This window comes from Heterodontus francisci, chromosome 31 (genome assembly GCF_036365525.1).
Source record: "Heterodontus francisci isolate sHetFra1 chromosome 31, sHetFra1.hap1, whole genome shotgun sequence".
Taxonomy (NCBI): Eukaryota; Metazoa; Chordata; class Chondrichthyes; order Heterodontiformes; family Heterodontidae; genus Heterodontus; species Heterodontus francisci.
Genome location: NC_090401.1, coordinates 28,819,181 through 28,845,565, shown reverse-complemented (window position 1 = coordinate 28,845,565; position 26,385 = coordinate 28,819,181). Strand labels below are relative to the sequence as shown.

The 26,385-nt window shown below is 43.7% G+C and overlaps 1 protein-coding gene across 1 annotated transcript in view; it reads right to left on the bottom strand.

The window, feature by feature from the left end:
- csmd2 (CUB and Sushi multiple domains 2) overlaps positions 1-26,385 on the bottom strand; it is a 2,056,060-nt gene that overhangs the window by 9,660 nt on the left and 2,020,015 nt on the right. Inside the window, exons 65-69 of the mRNA XM_068011193.1 lie at positions 25,001-25,066; positions 24,737-24,898; positions 21,669-21,781; positions 17,701-17,788; positions 6,708-6,846 (exon numbers count right to left, since the gene is read on the bottom strand). Coding sequence (XP_067867294.1) covers positions 6,708-6,846; positions 17,701-17,788; positions 21,669-21,781; positions 24,737-24,898; positions 25,001-25,066 — 568 coding nt within the window. The remainder of the gene's footprint in view (positions 1-6,707; positions 6,847-17,700; positions 17,789-21,668; positions 21,782-24,736; positions 24,899-25,000; positions 25,067-26,385) is intronic.

Sequence of the window (26,385 nt, the reverse complement as noted above, 5' to 3'; positions counted from 1 at the left end):
GCCCTGGGCACACATTCCTCCCATGTTCAGGGGCAGCATGCACCCTGGGGCTCCTCAGTTGGTACATCTGCTGGAGGGTGAATACGCATGGGCCTGTGCTAAGGATTAGGGGTGGCACTCACCTTGCCAGAACATATGAGGTCATTGAACCGTTTCCAGCACTGGATCCAGGATCTACGGGTTACACTTCTGCTGCTCACAATCACGGCGCTATCTTGCCAGGCCTGTTTTATTTGTGTGGGTGGCCTCCTCCTGCCACCCTCTAGGAACAAGACCTCCTTCCTCTCCCTCACAGTCTCCAATACAGCCTCAAGATCTACATCAGAGAAACGAGGTGCAGCCCTGCCTGGGTTCCAGGCTTCCGGCTCTCCTGGGACAACTTGGAGATGGTAGCAGGTTGAATTAAACAGCAGCTGCAATAATGGCTGCTGTGGTCTGTTTAAATCGGGCCCGACTTGAACAGTCCCACCTCTGTTCCTGCACCCGTTACCTCGAATTGGACGGTGAACATATCTCCATATCAATTAAGAAGTGTTCCCCGTGAATATCGTACATCATTTCTGTTTCCCACCTGGAAGAGGATCGCGACCTGAAACCTGTCCCGACTTGCATTTTCAGGCCCTGACGCGAAAACCCCAGGCCCTGAAGGCAGGAAGCTAAAGACACACATTTCACAGATCGTAAGAGGGACTTACAAAATCTGCTAGGCTGCATAAGAAAACTATGTTTGAAAAGCAATGTTAGTAACTATAAAGTATCTACCTGGGATAGATTTGCCTGTCAATTTCCATCATGTCTGCTTCCAAATTAAGTTATTTTATAAATCAATCCTGGGGTCAACTTGCACTGTGAAGCTAGCACATAAACTAACTGCACTGAAGTGTAGCCATTTTGTGCAGCTGCGTTAATGCAGCAGATGCTAAATTTTGCACATGCTGTTATAATTACTATCAGAAGTGAAGAGATATAACTCATTTCAATATACTAACACCATGTGACAATGTTTCTGTCTGTTAATGATCATTTGAAGGGTAGCTTTACAAATTCCTACAATTTCCTCGATCAAAAACACTTGCTCAGAACTGATATGACAGCAGCAAAAGGAAGAGGAAGGTGCTTCAAGAAAACCAGGATGTGGCAGATTAGGGAATCTAACATATACAATGGAATGGAAACTGAAGAAAACCCAATGCTGTCCTGATGGAAAAGTACTCTACATGCTGGAAGCACTCTGTGGGTGTCCAATGCATGCATTACCACTGAAATCAAGGTTATGTCACTGATGCGGCATTTTTGCTTGAGAAGTCAGGAGTGTAAGAGCAGTAACGCAACATGATTTTAAAATGTGAACTTTGCATCGTGAATAATATACTCTGTATCAGCATGTTACCAACAGAACGACTGAAATTTTCTAGACCTCCTGAGGCTCAACCTGCAATTAGCATGACATGATGAAACCTTCCACACAACACTGGCATTCAACCTAAGATGCAAGGAGGATCAAGATGTGTTTATGATTAGATTAGATTAGAGATACAGCACTGAAACAGGCCCTTCGGCCCACCGAGTCTGTGCCGAACATCAACCACCCATTTATACTAATCCTACACTAATCCCATATTCTTACCAAACATCCCCACCTGTCCCTATATTTCCCTACCACCTACCTATACTAGTGACAATTTTTATAATGGCCAATTTACCTATCAACCTGCAAGTCTTTTGGCTTGTGGGAGGAAACCGGAGCACCCGGAGAAAACCCACGCAGACACAGGGAGAACTTGCAAACTCCACACAGGCAGTACCCGGAATCGAACCCGGGTCCCTGGAGCTGTGAGGCTGCGGTGCTAACCACTGCGCCACTGTGCCGCCCTTAAAGGTTGTGATGTTAAAATAGGACTCTTTCTAAAGTTCAAGAATGCCTGCATATTTCATCAATTTATATTAATCACAGTGAAACTTAGCAACAAGCTTACAAATATCATGTAACCTTAAGTTATATCACACCTCCAACATGATAGACACTACCTAAATGTATTGAAAATAAAATCAGAAAACGCTGTTAACGCACAGCAGGTATATCAGGGTCCACAAAGTCAATAGATTGATTACTATTTTGGTTACTAAACCTTAGTTAGAACCAGGAGATTCTATTGAAAATGTTGGCTTATTTTTTCTCTTTCATAAGAACTAGGAGCAGGAGTAGGCCGTCCGGCCCCTCGAGCCTGCTCCGCCATTCAATAAGATCATGGCTGATCTTTTCGTGGACTCAGATCCACTTACCCGCGCTCCCACCGTATCCCTTAATTCCTTTATTGTTCAAAAAGATATCTACCTTAGCTTTAAAAACGTTTACTGAAGAAGCGTCAACGACTTCACTGGGCAAGGAATTCCATAGATTAACAACCCTCTGGGTGAAGAAGTTCCTTCTTAATTCAGTCCTAAATCTGCTCCCTCTAATCTTGAGGCTATGCCCTCTTGTCCTAGCTTCACCTGCCAGTGGAAACATCCTCTCTACTTGTATCTTATCTACTCCCTTCATAATTTTATATGTTTCTATAAGATCCCCCCTCATTCTTCTGAATTCCAATGAATATAATCCCAACCTACTCAGTCTCTCCTCATAAGCCAACCCTCTCAACTCCAGAATCAACCTAGTGAACCTCCTTTGCACCCTCTCCAGTGCCAGTACATCCTTTCTCAAGTAAGGAGACCAAAACTGCACACAGTACTCCAGGTGCGGCCTCGCCAGTACCTCTACAGCTGCAACATAACCTCTCTGCTTTTAAACTCAATCCCTTTAGCAATGAAGGACAAAATTCCATTTGCCTTCCTAATTACTTGCTGTACCTGCAGACCAACCTTCTGCGATTCATGCACAAGGACACCCAGGTCCCTCTGCATAGCAGCATGCTGCAACTTTTTACCATTCAAGTAATAATCCTTTTTACTGTTACTCCTACCGAAATGAATGACTTCACATTTATTAACATTGTATTCCATCTGCCAGACCTTTGCCCACTCACTCAATGTATCTATGTTCCTCTGCAAAGTTTCACAGTCATCTGCACACTTTGCTCTGCCACTCATCTTAGTGTCATCTGCAAACTCTGACACCCTACACGTGGTCCCCAACTCCAAATCATCTATATAAATTGTAAATAATTGCGGTCCCAACACCGATCCCTGAGGCACACCACTAGTGACTGATTGCCAACCAGAATAGCACTCATTTATCCCCACTCTCTGCTTCCTGTCAGTCAACCAATCCTCTATCCATGCTAATACTTTACCCCTAACGCCATGCATCCTTATCTTATGCAGCAGCCTCTTGTGTGGCACCTTGTTGAAGGCCTTTTGTAAATCTAGGTACACCACATCCACTGGGTCCCCCTTGGCCACCTTGCTCGTAATGTCATCATAGAATTCCAAAAGATTTTTCAAGCCTTCATGAACCCATGCTGCGTCTGCCCAACGGGACAATTTCTATCGAGATGCCCTGCTATTTCTTCCTTGATAATAGACTCAAGCATCTTCCCCACTGCAGAGGTTAAGCTAACTGGTCTATAATTCCCCATCTTTTGTCTACCTCCCTTTTTAAACAGTGGCGTCACATCTGCTGTTTTCTAATCTGCTGGGACTACCGCAGAGTCCAGTGAATTTTGGAAAATTACCGCCAGTGCACCTGCTATTTCTCCCGCCATCTCTTTTAGTACCCTGGGATGCATTCCATCAGGGCCAGGAGACTTATCAATCCTTAGCTCCATCAGCTTGCCCAACACTACCTCTTCCGTAATAATGATTGTTTCCAGGTCCTCACCTACGTTCGTCTCTTTGTCAATTACTGGCATGTTATTAATGTCCTCCACTGTGAAAACCGGTACAAAATACCTGTTCAATGCCTCGGCCATTTCATCATATCCCATAACTAAATTCCCCTTCTCATCCTCTAAAGGACCAACGGTTACTTTAGCCACTCTTTTTCGTTTTATATATTTATAGAAACTTTTGCTATCTGTCTTTATATTCTGTGCTAGTTTTTTCTCATGTTCTATCTTACTTTTCTTTATAGCTCTTTTTGTGGCTTTCTGTTGACCTTTAAAGTTTTCCCAATCTTCTAGTTTCATGCTGTTTTTGGCCACTTTGTATGCCTTCTCTTTCAATTTGATAGCCTCCCTTATTTCCTTCGACACCCATGGCAGATTACCCCTTTTCTTCCAGTCCTTCCTTTTCACTGGAATATACTTTTGCTGAGCACTTTGAAAAATTGCTTTGAAAGTCCTCCACTGCTCGTCAACTGTCCCACCATAAAATCTAGATGCTGATAGACACATTAGTATAGATTTGCTGCTCAGGTGAAAGCACCAACTGACATACAGAGTGCTGATCCCATGTATAGTTCCAGATATTAAGCAGAGGCAACAGAGAGCAGGGAAAGCTGCTGGAAGAGGGAAGAGGTGGAGGGGGAGCAGGGCTCTCAGCAGGAGGCCATATCTGCCAAGGGTGTTCAGGGAGCCATTCTCCGACCTGAACATTAGCGATGAACAATGTATCAGACGTCAGCCTTTCAGTAAGGATGAGTCACTGAAATCCGCCACGTGCTGCAGCCACAGCTACAACCTCAGAGCAGGGCAAGAACCGCATTGCCAGTGGCTGTGAAGGTGACTGTGGCCATGAACTTTTATTTGTCTGGCTCCTGCCAAGCTGGAGCTGGAGATACTTGCAACATCTCGCAGTTTGCTGTTCACTGTTGTGCAAGGGAAACCTCTAAGGCCCTCTACTCACCGAGACCTAATGCTATTTTATTCTCTCTTGCCAGACACAAACAGGTGGATTGAGCACATGGCTTTCTGAGGATCAGAAGCTTCCCTATGTTGCTGGATGTCATTGACTGCATGCACGCTGCTTTGTGGGCACAGCATATCAACTCTGATTGTACCGCGACCGAAAGGGATTCCTTTCCCTTAATGTCCAGCTGGTATGTGACCATATGCAGTGAGTCATGTAGGTCAATTTCCTGTATCCTGTCAGCCTTCATTCTGTGGCAATCTACTGTAACAATTGCATTTGAGCCACCAGGGCTACTGGGGGACAAGGGCTATCCACTGACCACATGGCTGATGATGCCGGTGTGCAATCCGCACACACCATGAACGTGGTTCCACTGTTAATACCTTTTGAGGACTTGCGTGTAAAAGACTGCAGAGAATATTTGAGGAGATGCTGGATTTTTTTTTTTAAAGGGTCACTAGAAGGACTTTGTTTAAAAACAAACACTTACTGGAAGTCACATGTCTTAAGCTAAGTAAATAGCAGGAGCCTTGCTGACTATTGGAGTTGCTTACAGAGAAGTGACATGTCTAGATTTATGGTGGTGAGGAGTTGGTTTCATTTTTGAACTGTTTGCCTGGGCAGTTGGGGTGTAAGCTTAAGAGAGGCTACCAGCTCATCTCTTTGAGAAACCCTGAGAATCCAGCGGGAGAACTGGAGAAACTGATGCAGCATTTCTCCTGAGAAGCTTCTGTGAGACTTTCTCTCAACATCTCCTGAAAGAACTGCTTCTGAAAAGATCCCAGTGACCACCACATGTACCTGGACACCAGAACCAAAAAACCATCTGGAAAATTCGATATCTTATTCTTTTTCTTCAAGAATTAACAAGTATTTGACCAAAGCATTTTTTTGTATTTTTATAAAGTCGATCTCTGCGTAGAAAGCTTCTTTACTTTTCCTATAACCTGTGCGTGTGCATGTGTGTGTGTGTTGGGTTATTTAGAAGACAATGTATTTATACTTTCATATTTCAACTTGCGTATTTATCAGCTTTGCATCTTTATTGAATGAGTCTTCTTTTATAATAAATTAATAATTTTGTTGTTTATTAAAGAAACCTGGTTGGTAGATTTTTATTCTGAAACTAAAATAAAGTATATAATTGGCCATATCGGTAACTGTGTAAGTCATTTAAATATATGTTGTGACCCATGGATAAGTGGAACTAAAGAAAGACAGTGCACTCTCCCATCCTCGGTCATAACAACATGCACAGCAAGTTGGGGGGAGGGTAGGCGTTGAGTGCAGGGGGAGGGGGTTAACGTAGGAGGAGTTTTTCCCGATGGGGGCCATCCGTGGGCTAGATTGCCCAAGGAGGAGGACCCCCCTCCCAAGTCTGCAGGGAGATCACTGTGTTTTACTACGCGACCTCCCCGCATGACAGAGGTGCCCTCCCCCCACCGCTGGTTAAATCCTGGCCATTTAAGGGCCTCAATTGGCCTCTGGGCGGGAAGGCTGTCGTCAGTCTATCCCGCCCCCAACTAAATTCCAGTGTGAAGGGAGGGCAACAGGCCTTCTGACTCCTGCCTCCCGTCACAATTCTATGGATCCCCCCCCAAACTCCGAACCCATCTCCAGAGGACTCATAAAATTCAGCCCAACATGTCCACATCCAGAGTCCAGCTCCTTGCCTGTCTCAAACTCAGGAAAACACCTTTTACTGCAACAGTGTGACATTTCGATTTTTATACCAGTCACCCTTGTTTCCCCTAATAAGATAATGAACTTAGTGGCAACAGTGCCAAGTTACAACTTTTCACTGTGAACTCGGAACTCTCAAACTGGTTCATTTAAACAAGTGCATCAAAATCAGGACAAAGCTAGTCAAACTGGAACATGTGCCCAACCTGTCCACCTGCCTATCCAGCACTCACCTGTGTTTGTAGAGATACAATATAAATCCTGCTGTTATCAGGGCAAAGAAAGGCACGAGGATGGCAACTGCTACTGAGCTGCTGCTGGTGCTAAGGTGCTGCCCTATTGAGTCCGTGCCGGCTTCTAGCATGTGCAGATCTGAATAAGACACATAAAATAATTCACACGTTCAAAAATGGGGCGTATAAAAGCAACTGCAAAAAGAAGCCATGTAGAAAAGAACTTAGTAAGAATGCTATCACCCAGTAAACACAGATTTGCATGAGTAGCTACAGAACTTTACTCACTGATTTCTATATATAGTCATTGGAGTTTATTGGAGTAATATCCAAAGTCTCAGTGAAAATAAAACTTCTCAAATACTACAGAACAGCACATCTGACAAATCCCCTTATTATTGCTGAAGTTCATATTCCATAATAACCTAAGTCTCCAGATCTGACGCACTGAAACAGAAGCTTCCTGGAGGGCCCCAGAAGGTCAGGTCACAAGCTGCTTACTTTCCTTTCAGTTTCTGACATGTACAATGGAATTAATTCAGTCCTGTTTACTGCTACTGCACATATTGTAAAAGAGGATCTCATGAACATGCTGTAACAGCTGTATTATAAGGAGCATTTCATTGGAAATCCTGCAAGTTCCAATCTGGAGATTGTAGAGATATTATTGCAGTACATTTTCTGCATATTTCACTTGATAAGAACCTGTTGTCAAAATAATAGCAAAGCAAATGGTGTTCGCTGTTATTTATGCGTAAATTGTATAACAACTTCAGGCAAGGAACAGATGCGCTGTTAAATGTGAATATCCAGAACTTGTTGTCCGAGTTGCTCCACTTCACGTCTCGCCCTTTAACCTCTCCGGTTGTATTTTTAGGAACTTGCTGTGTTTGCTCATTAAACTCACCACAGAAAGTTAAGGCATGTTATTAGAAGCAGAAGTATCCCTTTGAACATCATGTTAAGTGTTAATGATGCAAATCAATCTGTCTAGCACCAAACATTATTTATTACAAGTGTGGAGTCCCATTTCTTCAGGTTTTAAACTTTTTGGGGAGATGTCAAAAATGAAAAATTTTAAATTAAATTTTGTTTCTTCCTTCTTTTGGTTTCTTTTTTTCTCTCTTAATCCAATCTTTCTTTCCCTCTAGTTCTCTTTTTTGTACCTGATTTGATATTGAATTAATAGAATTACATAAAGTAAACAGCACAGAAACAGACTAATTGGCCCAATCAGCCCATGCCAGTGTTTATTCTCTACTTGAGTCTCCTCCCATTCTGCTTTATCTCACTTGATCAGCATCGCCCTTCTTCCCCCTCTCTCCCAGATGCTTATCTAGCTTTCCCTTAAATGCATCTATATGATTCTTTGACTACTCCCTGTGGTAGTGAGTTTCAAACTCTCACCACTCTCAGGGTAAAGAATTTTCTTCTGAATCCCTATTTGATTTCTTGGTTGCCTTGATGGTCTCTCGATTTGCTCTTCCCCTTAAATGGAAACACTCTCTTTGTGTTTATTTTATCAAAACCTTTCATAATTTTAAAGACTTCTATAAGGTCACCCCTCAACCTTTTATTTTCAAGAGAAAAGACCCCCAGCCTGTTCATCCTTTCCTGATAGGTGTGACCTTGTACGTTCTTTGCACGATCTACAGCACCTCCATATCCTTTTTGTAATGTGGCAACCAGAACTGTACAAAATACTCCAACTGTGGTCTAACCACACTATTTAATTCATCTCCCATCTCAATTCTTAGTGTTTATTTCCCAATAATTAAATATCATTGGATGAGGAGATACCCTGTTGGTTGCCCTGTTCACTCAGGTGCAAGATGCATTGTTTCCCTCACATTGCTGTTTTCATCCTGCACTTTCATAACTTATTGAGCAAAAATGTTTTCATCTGAAGGGTGTAGGGGCCAATCTAAGTAAGGGCAGATGATGTTACATGTAATGCTACAGCAAATTCAGGCCCCATATTTCATTTACAAAATTCAGTGACAAATAATTCCATTCAGATAATTTCATGTTTTTGATTTTACTGATGAATTTCTCTTCCCTTCCATACCTATCCTATCTCCCTCTGCAGGAGGGTGGAATAGGACAGTTAACAGATGCTTTCAATCTCCTCCTTGGTTGACCAGGAGCCAATACACTAAAATGGTGTGGGCGTGACCTTCATCCAGCTCACATTAGATACATTCTAAAGAAACATATGGACCTAGAAATTCGGCTGTGCAGCACCCATTTCTCAGGCACTTAGACAGGCTGCTAACTATCCAATATGACGGATAGGAAGTGCATGCTCATTACAAGCCAGAAACATAGGTGCATTATTGTGAGGGGCACACATCTATATTATGCTAACAGCAAAGTACGTATTTAAAACAGGGTCCTGCGCTTCTTGCAGGACCTGTTTTTGGTATTGCTGTGTCCCAACACATTCATTTCCATGTGTTGAACTTGCACAGCATAACCAGTAGGAAGGACCTCATACTTACTTGAATGTGGAGCCAGGAGAGTAGGAGTGCCTGATTTGCTAGGCCATATTCTCCAACTAGATTTATATTTTAAAAAGTACCATCTTTCAAGACAATTCAGCTTCATTATCTTAGCACTTTAATAATACCCATTATTAGTTAGAGCTGTAATGATATTGGTATAATAAGGATACACAGACATTTGCGGAGCATCAATACAAAAAGCAAAATACTGCAGATACTGGAAATCTGAAATAAAAACTGAAACTACTTAGTAGGTCTAGCAGCATCGATCGAGAGAGAAACAGGGTTAACACTTCAGATTGAGGACCCTTCATCAGTTCTAATGAGTGGTCATCGACCTGAAATGCTGGGTGGAATCTTCCGAGCCCTGCGGAGGCAAGTTTCAACGTGGGACCAGGAGCAAATTCTGAGAGTCGCGGGTCAGGTCAACTCCCCGATGCGTTCCCACCTCTGAGTAATCTTGCTGGAGGTGGGTGCACAGTGGTAGTGGCTACTCAGCTAGTAATGGTGGGTAGCCAACTAGGGCCAGTTGAGAGACTAATTTGAGGGCACAATGCCGCTGCTGCTGCCATGATTGTTCCAACATTGGATGGGCCCCCTGCTGAGGCCAAAGCTTGGTAGGTACTTGGAGGCGGCCTCTTGTCAGCAGGCCACGGGGCCATCGACTCCTCTTCTAAATGACCTATTCCGGAGCCACAGGGATCAGAGGGCGATAGCTGCGGCCACAAGCAATCCTGTTGAGGGCTCCACCTCCACAGTGATGGCCTTACAGCTGTGGCCATTCCTCATTTTTAAATTTCCAGACATCTTCGGAGAGTGTCTGTATCTTGAGGCGTCCTCTCCGACTGTCCTACATGATCCAGCAGCGCCCAGTTCTCCTGGTGGGGCTGCCGGCCGTCTATGTCTTCTGGGCCTCCCACCTCAGGAACCTACCCACCATCCTTAAATGGACAGCGAGCGCGGAGGAGGCCTCTTAATTGGCTGCCTCCGGGGCAACTGCACATGAGGGGAGAGCACAGACACCATTGCGGTTGGAACCCGGAAATGGTCCCTATGCCTGGGCATCTTCTAAGAGCAGAAGATTCCACCTGCTAACTCTGTTTTTCTCTCCACAGATGGCTGCTAGACTTACTGAGTATTTCCAGTATTTTCTGTTTCATATCTGTGGAGCATTACCTACCAAATATTGGTCAATACATGAACAATAAATGCAAAACCAGACTGAACCAGTTATTTCAGACACATATGGTCAATTTTCACATATTGGTAGAATTCAGTTCTCAACAGTTAAGAACTTGCACAAATCTGATAATATACAAATAGCATTCAAATTGCATGGGTCGAATATTTATTTGCAGCTTCAGGTGCAGATTAAAGTGGATGTAACTGCAATTTGCAAGGATGGGTATGATTAAAGGGAATGTCACAAAAGGGTGTTGTGGTGTTTGACTGATCAGTTTTGATTGCTTGGGAGCTGCTGAGCAAAAATGGAACTGTGGGAGATTTCTGGAAGCTTCCGGGAGACATTTTGAATCTGTCTCACAGACTCAGGCTGCTCCTATCTGTAAGAGCTTTTATTGTTAACGTTAATGTGATTTAAATAAACCAGTTGGTTATTTAACACAGTGTGATATCTGCATTGCTCAGAGTTAAATCGGATATCGAAATTAAACCCAACGTAAACACAACAGGTGACAAAATCTGGAAGGCTTATGGAAAAATTCAAGAAGCATCACAAACTATAAGCCATCTTTGCCAAGACTGAAAGAGGAGGGCATAAGAAGTGACAAGTACAAACAAAAAGAAAGGAATGTGAATGTGCAGGCATCTATCTGCAGGTAAGTGACATTGCAGACCAGCACCTCACCCTCCTCTTTGATGGGCTACTGAAGTGGAGGTGGTTGCAAGGATGGTAGCCCTCTCTGCCACTCCACAGTCCATAGGTCCACACTATAGCATACCTAGAACAAGGTGGAGGTAGGCTTGAAGCTGCGGCTAACTGGTACTGTCACTGGCTGTGCCAACGCAATGGTGCGTATTAGTACAGGCACTCTGACATGGTTAGTAACGGCTCTGCATGTGACTGTTTCTTGACCAAGTGAAAACAATTCCCAAAGTCAGCTAGTATGGTTGCTGGCAAATTGGCAGCTCCAGCCAATCAGGCTTATATGACTGACATGGCATTCCTGCTTTCACACAGGGCTGGATTTTAACAGCCCACCATCGTTCCTGGCAGCGAGCTCAAAGAATGGCAGGCTGCACACCGAAGAGGCACTGCGATCTCCTGCACGGCAACACATTTAAATAGCCGGGGCAACCTTCCCCATCATCATGTGGAGGGTGGGAGGGGCGGACTGTCCGTCCCCGGCGATGGCGATAGCTGCCTGTGTGCAGGCACTGTCGCTATTTTTAAAGGGCAGCCAGCCCTGTCGGCATATTGAAATTTTTAAAGATACAGCCCCCCAAAATTTATCAAATAAAATTCTAATGCCCCTTTCCCTCCCTTCAATAATGATTACATTAATCATTTGTCCTTCCCCCCCCAAAAACACAGCTTTTAAATCTGACCATCCCCACTGCCACCACCACCCCCAACGCCCCCCTGCCGCCCCCCCACCCCGGCCAGACTGCACAAAGTTTGAAGTTCACCCCTTCCCACCAACCCCTACACTCATCAGGTTGATTTGATCCCGTCTTCCCACCAACCACACCCCCCACTATCCCCCCGCACTGGAAATCTTCACTCCTCCCCCCTCCCACCAGTGTCGCACTGGCTTTCCCCAGAATGGGAATTGAAGGTGCGGGAGTGCTGGCCGACACACTGAGGATCACGGCGGGCCGGAGGATTGTGGGTAAGTTCATTTAAAGTTATTAATTTCATTGATTTAAATATGGAGATGCAGGTCCCATCGCCCAGGCCTCTGTTACAACCATCTTCCAGCCCACCCCCACCCTGCCACGGAGCCCAACATTGTGGGCTCAGTAAATTCCAGTCCACTGTACCACATAAAGCATGACAAGCTTATTACTTGCTGGAGTTAACCTGTATTCCAATTTCACAAGTCAGGAGTCGTATTAACACGGTGTCGCTACTCTAGAAGGATCAACAAGTAACTCGACTCATCAAATAATGGGCCAGATTCAGCATCAGCATCTGCCATTAGTTAGACTTGCCTTGCATCCTTTAGATCAAAACATTTTTGCTCAAGTTGATGAAAGAGAAAGCACAGTGAGGGAAACTAGGTCATTTAGAATCTGAGTGAACAGGGAAACTAACAGTATATCTCCTTAACCAAGGAGGTTTAAATATTGGAAAATAAACAGTTTCAGGACTGAGGAGGAGGGTCAAGTAGTGTGGATGAAATTAATGTCAAATCGTTACAGAAAGAGAAATAAAAAGAGGGGAAAAATTGGATCAAGAGAGATAGACAAAAAGACACAAGGAAAGTAAGAAAAAAACTGACATTTTGAAATCTCGCTGAAAAACTACCTGAAGAAATGAGACTCCACACTTATAAAGTTAATTTTTTAGGCCAAAGAGGTTGCTAGGCAGTCATTAACAATTATCACTGGCAAGGGGGTTCCAAGATGATTAGAAGCCAGGCTCTGCTGATGATCTTCACTATGCAGCAAATGCAAGAATAATGCAGGGAACAACACCAACTGCTGTACATTACCTTTTTCGACCTCACAAATCCTTTGACTCTGTCAATCATGAAGGCTTATGCAGCATCCTGCCCTCAGAAGTTTGTCACGATCCTTTGTCTACTCCACGATGACATGCAAGCTGTGATCATCACCAACTGAACCACCACAGACTCTATCTCAGTCAACAGCAAGGTGTGTCATCACACCAACCCTCTTCTCCACCTTCCTTGCTGCAATGCTACTACACACATCCAGCAGACTACCCACAGGCATGGAGATAATCTATAGAACAGACAGGAGACTGTTCAACCTATGCCACCTTCAATCCAAAACCAAAATTGCTCAAACCTTTGTCATAAGAACATAGGAAATAGGAGCAGAAGTAGGCCATTCAGCCCTTCGAGCCTGCTCTGCCATTCAACGAGTTCATGGCTGATCTTCTACTTCAACACCATTTTCCTGCACTATGCTCATATTCCTTGATGTTTTTAATATGCAGAAATCTATCGATCTCAGTCTTGAACACACTCAACTCTGGGGCAGAGAATTCCAAAGATCACCACCCTCTAAGTGTAGAAATTCCTCCTCATCTGAGTTCTAAATGGCCTGCCCCTTATTCTGTGTCCCCGGTTCTAGACCCCCCAGCCAGGGGAAATGCCCTTTCTGCATCTACCTTGTCGAGCCCTGTAAGAATTTTGTATGTTTGAATGAGATCACCTCTCATTCTTCTAAACTTCAGAGAATAAAGGCCCAGTCTATTTAATCTTTCCTCATAGGACAATTTCTCCATCCCAGGAATTAGTTTGGTGAACCTTTGTTGCAAAGCTCTGTAGCCTTTTCATATTCAGTCAATGCAGCTCCATGAACATCAAATGGAAAACCAATAGATGGCGTCACCCCTGATGCAATGGAAGATGGTCATGGTTAGCAGAAGTTGGCCATCACAGCCTCAGGACATTGCCACAGGAATATATTAGCGACACATCCTCAGTCCAACCATCTTCAGCTGCTTCATGAAATACATTCCCTTTGCCAGGTCAGGAGTGTAGCTGCTCACTGATGATGTCAGCCTAGCGTGGAACCTGGATAATACTGAGACTTGGGCTGACAAGTGGCAGATATCACTTGCACCACTTTAGTGCCAGGGATTGGTAACCTTGAACAGGACATAGTCCAGCCACCTCCCCATAATCTTTACTGGTACCACCATTGCTGAATCCCAGGATTCCCACCATGTATTGGGATGGGTACAGCTCCAACAACACTGAAACTCAATACCAGCCTGGACAGAGTAGTTCACTTGATTGGTGCCCTAGTTATTGAACCCAATATCCACACCTCTACCACCAATGCACTATGCCTGCAATAATTATTAACTACAGGATGTATTGCAGCAACTCAGCAAGGTTACTTTTGCAGCACCTCCCTCCTTTGTGATTTCCACCCTTGCCAGTCGTCAAGCTTCAAAATGCAGACAACACTTGAGTGTCCGTTCACTCAGAAACTGAGCTCCAGATCATTGTCGACTCCTTCTCTGAAGTAAAAGAGGAAAGGGTCTTTCAATAAACAGTTGGAAAATGAAGGTTCTCTTCTAATCAGCTCCCACAGCACGACGCCTTCCCTGTCAATCAAGGTCAATGGCGAGATCCTGGAAATTGGGAACTATTTTCCATATCTTGGGAGCCTCCTCTCGGCGAAGGGAGACATAGCCAACAAGGTTCATCATCAGCTCCAATGTGCCAGCTCAGCCTTCGGCCGATTGAGGAAGAGAGTATTTTTGGATTAGGATCTCATACCCGAGACTAAGATCATGATTAACTGGGCAGCAGTGATCTGAGCTCCTATATGCTTCGGAGACTTGGATAATCTACAGCAGGCACCTCAATGCACTGGAAAAGTACCACCAGAGGTGCCACCACAAGATCCTCCAAATCCGGTGGCAAGAAAGGTGATCCAACAGCAGCATCCTCTCCCACGCTAATCTGCCCAGCATCGGGGCTCTAATCACCCAAAACCAGCTCCACAGGGCAGGTCATGTCATCCACATACCTGACACCAGACTCCCGAAGCTACTGTTCCACTCATAACTTGGTTGTGGCAGGAGACTCCCGGAGGACAGCGGAAACGCTTTAGGGATGTTGTCAAAGCATCCTTGAAGAGATCAAACATCCCTGTCAACTCGTGGGAGTCCCTGGCCCGTGACCGCCCGAGGTGGAGAAAGCTCTTTCGGGAAGGCATTGTACACCTGGAAGGACTTTGTCGGGAACATGTGGAAGTGAAGTTGTGGAGTCAAAGGGAGTGCACTAACCTCCAAACTACTCCTCTACCTGACCCTTCAGGTACCACCTGCCCCTCATGTTGCAGAGTCTGCAGATCACACATTGGACTTATCAACCATCTCAGAACCCACTGAACCAGAGTGGAAGCAAGTCAACCTTGATCCCGAGGGACCGCGTAAGAACAATTATCACGTTGTTAAAAGAGTATTTATGCTAATTACGAACCCTAAATACATGTTGGAGGGGGGTTTAGTTCATATTTATTACAGAAATACAACAACATCATAACATTCAATGCATTTCAGTGGCGATGCAGATAGCGCAATGCTGTTTCCGTGAAGCTAAAGTTGGAGCGGCACAACTCGGACAGGATATTTGCATTTAGCGTCTTATCTGATCGTGCCTGAAGTCGCCATACCATTTATGCATCAGGAAAGCGAGCACTATTATCTTGAAACCAGATTCTGGCCCAAAATGCTAAATATTTATTAGAACTTTTCATCTTTTGGCAAGCATTTCTCAAACGAAAGGCTAATCCAAAGGGATGATGAAAGACTTGCCAAGTACCACATTTGAAGGGGAATAAATTTATTTTGCGGTGGGGGGGGGGCGGAATAGTGCAAAATGGGTAATACTGAATCAATGGCCTGTTTTGCACTCCCCTGATTTCCTTTCAAAGTAAATAAGGCAGAGTGTATAATGGACTTCTCATTCACTACCACTGAAGCAAAATGCTGCAGATGCTGGAAATAGGAAATAAAAACAGAAAATGCTGGAAATACTCAGTTGGTCAGGCTGCATTGATGGAGAAACAGAATTAACGCTTCAGATCGATGACTTTTCATCAGAACTGGCAGAAAGGTCATCAACCTAAAATGTTAACTCTGTTCCACTCTCCACAAATGCTGCTTACCTTGCTGAGAATTTCTAGTATTTTCTGTTTTTATTTCGGATTCACTACCTTCTCTTTTGCGCTACTGCCCAAAATGAATTTATACCCTAATGTTTGCAGCGTCTGACTGGAACTGAAAAATGCAAGCTACGTATTTCACAGAGTTTGCAATCTACCATCATTTTTTCTCAGAACATCAGACATTTCCAGTGATTTCAGCCTTGCACGCTGATTGATTTTTCTAGGCTATACCTTACATGAAAAAGAAAAAGGATTGCATTTATTTAACACCTTTTAGGACTATCAGACATCCCAAAGCACATTACAGCCAATGAAGTACTTTTGAAGTACAGTCACTGTTGTAATGTAGGAAATGCAGCAGCTAATCTGCGCACAGTAAACTCCCACAGACAGCAATGTGATCATGACCAGATAATCTGTTGTTGTGATATTGATTTAAGGATAAATATTGGCCAAGACATGAGGGATAACTCTCCTGCTCTTTTTAGCAATAGCGCCATGGGAACTTTTACATCCACCTGAGAAAGCAGATGGAACCTCTGTTTAACGTCTTATCCGGAAGACGGGTCGCCCGACAGTGCAGCACTCTTTCAATATTGCACAGAAGGATCAGCCCAGTGCTCAAGTCTTGGAGTGGGACTTGAACCCACAATCTCCTGACTCAGAGGCAAGAGGGCTACCAACTGAGCCTTGTCCAACACAAATTAAGCTAATTTGCCCCCAGTGCAGATGGCTTTGCAAGAAAAAGGCAAAAAAAAAGTCAGATTAACTTGTTACACTTATCTTTATTGCCAAGAAATTTTTGGCAGTACCGTCTCCAGGGATCTCACAGGCCACTTCTTAGTGAATCCGCTTTGTGTTTTAGATTTCCTCACTAGGATTACTTAACCGGCGAGTGGAATTTTTGTGAACTACTATTACAAATGGATTGTCAGAAAAGCCGTAAGGATTTAATCCTGTGGTCTTTGAAACTGATGCTGCAGGATTACAGGATTACATTGTGGGACATTATCTGCTTCAAAGTCTGCAGATTTACAACTCTACAGGGCAGACTGCCCAACTTTCAAATTCCCATTTCAGGGGCTGTCAGCTAGCTAGAATGCTCCATTTAAGTAAACATGCTATTGATATAATTTTCCCACTTTGAGTTCTTGGTGGGAAACATTACCCTTTTGGAGCACAGATCAAAAATTTGGGCATGTATGGCAAGCAATTTTCCAATCATTTAAAATGAATAGTTGGAGCATCATGTGCAGTACACATCTTATATTCTTGAAAAATTCCCAGAGGTCAAGGATCCCTGTCAGAATCCGAAGTCAGAAAACAACCCATTCTGGCCTCGAAATTCCCGGGGTTTCTCTTGATCTTGTGCTATACCTTCGGCAGGAGATTGGTAAAATCACCAGTGGGACGGCATCAGGAGCTGAAACATTGTGACATTTCCTTGGAGTTTTGGCCTGTCTTTTGCCGAAGTTATGGTGGGAAACCGGGGAACTGCTATGGAATTTAAGGGCCAATATATTCATGTACATGGAAAAGATATCCTCCGTCAGAATAAGCACTGATGAGCCCAATACAAAATGAAAATTTACATTAATTATCCAGCACTTATAATTCTCTAAGTAAAAATAATAAGAAAGAAACATTACCTATTCTTTGGAGACCAAACTGTCCGAAGTCCTTGCCTTGTACAAATCCTTGGTACACAAACGTGCTGCCCGAAGGCTCTGCCGAAACCTGAATGATAATCGATGAGGTCAGTTGTCCTGTCAGTATCCAGTGCACATAGGATAATTGGAGAGGGTGGCCCTGAATTTCTCTTCAGCAATAGATCCTCCATGGAGTAAGACTTCCACTTGCCCATTATTTGCACCCCTGATCCTGTCCCACTATCAAGGGTCACGAGCATTTGCATACTTCAGGCAGTACCCATGTCACTGATGGTGCAACTAAAGGGTGGCACAGTGGCGCAGTGGTTAGCACTGCAGCCTCACAGCTCCAGCGACCCAGGTTCAATTCTGGGTACTGCCTGTGTGGAGTTTGCAAGTTCTCCCTGTGTCTATGTGGGTTTCCTCCGGGTGCTCCGGTTTCCTCCCACATGCCAAAGACTTGCAGGTTGATAGGTTAATTGGCCATTATAAATTGCCCCTAGTATGGGTAGGTGGTAGGGAAATATAGGGACAGATGGGGATGTGGTAGGAATATGGAATTAGTGTAGGATTAGTATAAATGGGTGGTTGATGGTCGGCACAGACTCGGTGGGCCAAAGGGCCTGTTTCAGTGCTGTATCTCTAAAACTAGAACTAAACTAAACTAAAGAGCTCACCTTAGTTGGAGGGGAGGGTCATGGAAAATTGTTGTGGCAACCTGTGGCCAATGTTAAATGTGTCAACAATGTCACTCAAGGAATTAAAAGAAATAAAACAGAGTCCCCATTCAAATAAGCCAGTTTATGAAGAACAATCAATCAATCTGCAATTGACGACAGTAGAGAAACTGACTCCTGAAGGTTTACAAGATCCTGCACAGTCCAGACAAGCTGGAAGTGGAGAGGATATTTCCTTTTGTGGGCGAGTCCAGAACTAGGGGGCACTGTTTTACAATTAGGGATCGCCTTTTTAGGACAGAGAGGAGGAGAAATTTTTTCTCTCAGAGGGTTGTGCGATTTTGGAACTCTCTGCCTCAGAAGGTGGTGGAGGCAGGGTCATTGAATATTTTTAAGGTGGAGGTAGATACATTCCTGTTAGGCAAGGGAATCAAGGGCAATTGGGGTTAGATGGGAGCGTGGAATTTGAAACACAAAACGATCAGCCATGATCTTATTGAATGGCGGAGCAGGCTCGGGGGGCTGAATGGCCTACTCCTGCTCCTAATTCATATGTTCGTAAATTGGGATGGGCAATAAATGCTGGTCTTGCCAGCGATGCTCACATCCCATGAACAAATAAAACAAAAGCTCCCACCCCCCGAAAAACCCTTAATATCTCCCATGTTAGTGATGCATTGAATGCACAACTCCCTGTGTCCCATGAACAGATTATTACATCTTGAGTCCTGACTGTTTACCTATGCTTCCATTAGGTTGTGCTACTTGCCAGAAATCAGCCAAACCAACAGAGGAAAATAACTCATTTCAAACATAAGTTATGTTACGCGCAAATCGAATTTCCATGACCTATTGTGCTGATTTAAAAAGCATCATGCTGGAAGCTGGCCCTGCCCACAAAACTGACCACACCCTCAGACTGAATTCATCACCTTGGCAAGCTTTCACTAATTGTGTTCATTTACTGGCTTTCAAAGAAGCTCTTAAAATTAAGCTTCCTTTTTAGGTGCATGTACACAAATAGGCACCTTTTAAATATTAAAAAAGGTCATTTACTAAGAAACTGATTCCTGAACACCAATAAAACTGCCAAATGTATAGTCTTTCAAAGTCATTTTCAGCCATTTAAAATCAGGTTACTCACAGGTGATGGTCTGGACATTTATCAAAAATGGTTATTTTGTTGGGATAAATCCATGTGAGCTGTATCAATAAAACTGCACTGTGTTACCACTCTTAAATGCATCAACGATATTTTTTAGTTGAAAGAAAAAAGTTCTAAAACACTGCCCATAAAACTAGTGAAATTTTGAATGCAATTTGCATCTGGATTTCTGTTTGTGCCCAAAGTGGAAACTCTACCCCTTGATAGTCAACGTATTATTGGACACATGGAATTACACAAACTTTAAAAGTGGGGATGCAGGGAAAAAGGCCATATAAAGGCAACTGGGATTCTAGTTTTTACACAGAAGGCATTGATCTAGGGATTGATGTTGAATTTATACCAGACTTTGGTTAGGCTATAGTTGTCGTGCTGGGCACCCCATAACAAGGAGGATGTTAGAGATGTGGAAAGGTACAACAAAACATTCACTAAAATTATATCACGAATAAAAAGTCATAGTCATGAAGAAACGCTGGAAAAATTGGGCCTTTTTCTTTTACTGCAACAGAGAAGATTATGGAGAGAATCTCAGAAATGTTTCCAAAGTTATGAAGTTAAATAGTGAAAGGCTATTTTCACTGCATGACCAATTAGCAACAAGGAGGCACCAACTCTATTATCTCCGGAAGATCAAATGGGAGGTTAGAAAGACAGGTGAAGACTGACTTGCATTTATCTAGCACTTGCACGATCATCAGCTGTCTCAAAGCACCAATGAAGTACTTTTGAAGAGTAGTCACTGTTGCAATGTAGGAAATGCGGGAGCCAATTTGTGCACAGCAAGCTCCCAAAAAGAGTAATGTAATAATAACCAGATAATTTGTTTTTGTGGTGTTGATTGAGGAATAAATATTAGCCAGGGCACCAGGGATCATTTCACTGCTCTTCGAAATAGCACAATGGATCTTTTACATCCACCTGAGATGGCAGACAAGACCTCAGTTTAACATCTCATCTGAAAGACAGCCCCTCCAAAAATGTGACACTCCCTCAAACTGCACTGGAGTTTCAGCACTGATTTTTGTACTGAAGTCTTGGAGTGGGACTTGAACTCAGAACTTTCCTGACGCAGAGGCGGGAATACTACCAACTGAGCCGCTGCTAACAATTATTTTCACTCATGATGGTATTTAACATGGAATTTTAAAATAAGTCACTATTGAGGCAAAGAATTAAATATAATTTAAAAGGAACTGGATAAACATTTGAAAAGAAAAAAATCTAATAAGGATAGAAGGAAAGGGTTGAGAAATGGGATTAGAGTAGATTGCTCCCATTGAAGACCTAACACTGGCACTGGCTATAAATTCTAGGATCTATTGCATGTATCTCCTCAACCTTGAATGTTGTCTCCCCAAGAGTAGTAATCGAATTATTGAGAAATATGCAGATCTTTTCATTTATGATAACTGCAAAGAACATTCTTATTCTAGAGATTATGAGTTCCACCACATGTATGGTTTGAGTACCAATGGATTAAAATAAAAAATCCCTTTTGAATACTGGACCATATGTAGATGTGGTATAAGTATTATAAACCACACTGAAAAAAACTGGGATATGGAAAATAATGACTTTCATGATTTTATATAGCACACAATCCACTCAATCCTTGGAATCCCATTATATCTTTCCAATAATTCTTCATATTTTCTTAAATAGTTTGTATGTGGACTACATTACTAAAGTGGTTTGAAATATCACAAAAAGAATTTTGTCCAGACAATTTTCCAGTCACTAAAGGGCTGTGTTTTGTGATGAGTTCAGATTTACCTGAATGTACTTACTGCTAATAAAAACAATTGTTATAACCTTTACTGATTTGGAGTAAGATTTCCTATAAGATGGTTCAGTAAGAATTTCCACTGAAATATCAAATACATTTATATGCATTTAAGTTTCAAGTCTGAATTAAAGTGTCACTTTTATATTCCAAGTGTTCAATTTTCCCAGGCCAGAAGTGCTTACACAGTGCAGACACTCAGCACCATTACTTTCCAGAGTGAATGACACTTTCCTATTTTTCTGTCCAAAATGTCTCAAGCACTTAATCTGCTTTGCTGCAATATTTTAACTGTGACATTTGGAAACTGAAAAAAGCAAGACGTGCTATCACTACTTACATATCCATCCAGAGCTAGGTTGTCATTCTTAAATTTGTGCACAAACATTTCAACAGGACCACGGATAGTAGAAAGTTCAAGAAGAAGGTGATGTTCTTCCTTTTTGTAGAAACCTGAAAGGTGTTATCGCATTCGCAATGAGATTAGAGTTATTTACTAATTCAGTTTATCATTATCACACTTGAAACTGTTCGTATGCTGTGAACATGGGGTGGGATTAGTCACACGTGCTGTTTTTTAAATGAAAAAGCTAAAGTAGAAATCCATGGTCCACTGTGCAAGATGGCACTAGGCTTGAAAAGAATGCTAGAGAAGATGGGGTACATTGGAAAATAATGACTAAGTGATGTCAAGCTTGGAATGTAGAAGCCTGGAGATTGTAGGAGTGAAAACCGAAGGGTGCTAAGTAGTTCTAGGGCTTGAGATCATGAGAAAAATTGTGTAGAAGACTAAAATTAATTATCACTGCACAGGAGATTCTGGACTGTCTGATCAATGTATATTATGGGGGAGATTCTGTGATTCAGTGCTCCCAGTTGGTGGGAGCATATCTCAGTTTGAAAATGAATGAAAAATTGAGCTGCGGTTTCCCAATATGCTCTTCCAGTGGGTGAGGCTCAGTGCTGGGAGCAAATATACATAGAATCAATATTCTATTTTTTAAAATTGCAGGGGTTAATGAGGCAAAATTGGTCTTTGCTGACAACATGAAACATGATCATAGCTGCACTCAATTTTCTTTTCCATTGACTTCTAGTTTATGTGCCCAGTGACCCATTCTATGCTCAAAAAACAGTGCATACACACAATGAGACCCACATTACAATTAATATTTTAGTACGTCGACATAGAAATGCTGACGTTGTAAACAGATACATTGTCCACATTTACCCTGAGGATAAGATGTGAAGACCAGTACACAGGAACAGTTTCCTCTGTCTCCTTATGTTAACATTGATTTTATGGTATTCCCTTTTTATCACTTGAGTGGAAACATGAGACAGCAGGACACCAACCTACTCACATGGCTTCTGCTTGAGCTAAATACCAGGAGATACACAAAGCCAAACTCTTGAGATTTGTGGTGAGTAACGGGTGTAAACTGCCATTCATTCTGTGGATGACCATTTAGATACAGAGGGTTGGATCTTCTTGTTCCCCCCCCGCCATGTCATGATCAGTGGTGGGGGGTGCGTGAAGATGGGTTCGGAAGAGGCCCGTCACGGACCTCGACGCTGGGAAAGCCCGGACTGATCCAGCAATGGCGAGGCTCCGTGGCGGCCTGCTTGCCGCTGGACAATGGGGCCTGAATTAAAATATTTAAATTAATAAAATGAATACATTTAAATGGACTTGCCTTCAATCTTCTGGGCCCGCCGTGATGGCCAGCATACATGCGCCTTCAATTCCCTGTCCGGGGAAAGGCTGCCCGATACTGGTTGGGGGGGGCGGGGAGAGTTAATACTTTCAATGCGGGGTGTGGAGTTGGGGGTCAAATAGACTTAATGGGTGTCGGGGATGGTGGGAAGGGGTGAACTCTAAACTTTGGGCAGTCTTGGAGGGGTGGTGTGGGGAGAAGGTCACATTTAAAAGGTAAGTGTTTTGGGGGGGGGGGAGGGGCAAATAATTAATGTAAATGTTATTGGGTTGTGGGAAAGGGGCGTTATAAATTTATTGTATAATTTTTGGCGGCACACTTCCTTAAAAAGTTAAATGAGTCGGCAGGGCCGGCTGTCCTTTAAAAATGGCGCCAGCACCAGCGCCTGCGCACAGGCAGCTGCTGCCATTGCCGAGGATGGACAGCCCGCCCCCTCCACGTGATTCAGGGGGTGGGGAGCAGGCTGCCACGGCGAATTAAATGAACCGGTGTGCAGGAGATCGTGGCGGCTCTTTGGCATACAGCCCACATGGACGGGCCTCAATTTTCGAGCTCTCGTCAGCGGTCTCTTAAAATCCAGCCCAGAGTTTAAATTCTACTTTAACTCTGCAAGTACACGTATTTTGAAAAACTACACCTGAACTTGAAAATAAATTCTGAATAAAGCGAAATTGTCATCACTTACCTCAAAATTAAATGTCTTTTCCAACTGATAACAAATGGAACTTCTAGACTTTACTGGAATGAAAGACCCACATGGACTGCAGCGGTTCAAGAAGTCAGCTCACAAGCTCCTTCTCAAAGGGCAATTAGGGATGTGCAATAAAGGTTGGCCTAGCCAGCGACACCCACATCCCGTGAAGGAATATATAAAAAAAAAATTCCCCTGCTTTAGAGTGTGCAGTTATGACTGAATTACTTGGGCCAGGATTTTGGGTTGGGACTCCGACGTTGGGGTCAAATGGGTTTCACAAACCTGCACTGTGTGGGGAACAGTCGCCCCTCAGTGATTTTCCCCGAAATGGGCAGTTAGCGTCCAAAGGGCGAGCTCGGTGTCCAATTAAAGACAGCAGATGAGCTCTCGAAGCTGGCGGGCCAGAAGGAGGCCCTCCAGCTCATAAGAAGCTGCAGTCTGCCGTTGCAGGTAAGAGAGAATGCGAGGGCATCTCAAGATGGAGGAGCCCTCTCTCCAACCTTTTAAACTCTTAAATACAAAACAGACTCAGCCAGCCAGGCTACTATTGTGGATGGTGGAGGGCCCCCGGTCTTCCGCCTCCAGCCAGCTGGTCTTGTCCCCGATGCCTCGGAGGCTCAGAGGCCAACTGGACAATTCCAGTTGGCCGCTGACAATAGGCCTTAAGTGGACTTTAACAATTGCTTGCGGGTGAGTATCCCTGCCGCCCCTCATCCCGCCTCCAGGTGAATGGCCCGTGGGGTGGGATGGTGCTGACAAATCAGCACGCCGGCCAGCAGCATAAATTTCAGTGCCTGCCCACTTCCATTCTTGCCCCACTGGGGACTAAAAATCCTGCCCATTACATCCCATCAGAGCTATCTTGTGGAAGCTTCCTGTGTTTATAAAGAATTAGATGTACAACTTTGTTACACAATCTCCCAGTGCTGTAAATATTGCTTCCTGTCAAACATATGAAGTTAACTGTACATCCATCAGTATCTATACATCACTCACCTGTCAATCTAAGCTCCACGCCACTCTGATCTAGAAGAGTCGCCTTGACTTGACTGGTTGACAGATTAAAACTGTTAATTGTTAACATGACTGGCTGCCTCTTCCCGAGATACTCATAAGAACCTTTCCAGAGGGAATTTTGAGCAAAGACATTGGCTGGAACTGCAACAAGGACAAAAATAGAATTATAAGCTGTCCTTCTTCACCTGAACAAGGTCTTTGAAAGCTTTAAAGTTCTAGTTTGCATCACAGTTATGAACCCACCTGGAAGTTTGGTACTTGGTATTTCCTCGACTGTTCCAATTGGTCTCCCACTAGGCCTTGTGTCTGCTAAACAAATCCAATAAGACAAGTTATAGTTAACAACAGTAATAACCCAGGGTGAAAGTAGAACACAGGCTGTAATAGACAAGACAGCTGGCAATGAGTCTACCAATGACTAATTCATTTCAAAGCTTATGAGGATGTCATAAACTTCAAGGTCCATCCTCCGTAGAGAGAATACTGACAGCAAATTGCTGCAGGCTGATCTATAGTATACTGATTTGTTCAATTGCTAGGTCTATCAACATCCTGGGGGTTACCATTGGCCACAACTGAACTGGACCAGCCACATAAATACTGTGGCTACAAGAGCAGGTCAGAGGCTAGGCATTCTGCAGTGAGTAACTTACCTCCTGACTCCCCAGTGCCTGTCCACCATCTACAAGGCACAAGTCAGGAAAGTGACGGAATACTCTCAACTTGCCTGGATTAGTGCAGTTCCAACAACACACAAGAAGCTCGACAATATCCAGAACAATGCAGCCCACTTGACTGGCACCCCGCCCACCACCTTCAACCTTCACTACCGACGCACAGTGCCATCTACAAGATGCAATGCAGCAATTCACCATGGTTCCTTAGACAGCACCTTCCAAACCTGCGACCTCCAGCACCTAGAAGGGCAAGGACAGCAAATGCATGGGAAGACCACAGCCTGCAAGTTCCCCTCCAAGTCACACACCATCCGAACAGCACTGTGGGTGTACCTACACCAGATGGACTGCAGTGGTTCAAGAAGGCAGCTCACCACCACCTTCATATCATAGGAAATGGGAGCAAGAATAGGCCATGCGGCCCATCGAGCCTGCTCTGCCATTCAAACAGATCATGGCTGATCATCTACCTCTATGCCATTTTACCCCACTAACCCCATATCCCTTGTTGTCATGAGTATCCAAAAATCTATCGATTTCTGTTTTGAACATGCTCAATGATTGAGGTTCCACAACCCTCTGGGGTAGAGAATTCCATAGATTCACCACCCTCTGTGTTAAGAAATTCCTCATCTCAGTCTTAAATGGCCTGCCCCTTATTCTGAGACTGTACTTCCTTGTTCGAGACTCACTACCAGAGAAAACATCCTATCCGCATCTTCTCTGTCATGCCCTGTAAGAATTTTTTAAGTTTCAATGAGATCACCCCTCATTTTTCAAAACTCTAGAGAATACAGGCCCAGTTTCTGCAATCTCTCCTCATTAGACAATCCTGCCATCCAAGGGATTAGTCTGGTGAACCTTCATTGCACACCCTCTATGGCAAGTATATCCTTCCTTAAGGAGACCAGAACTGTACACAGTGGTCTCAGAACTGTGGTCTCACCAAGG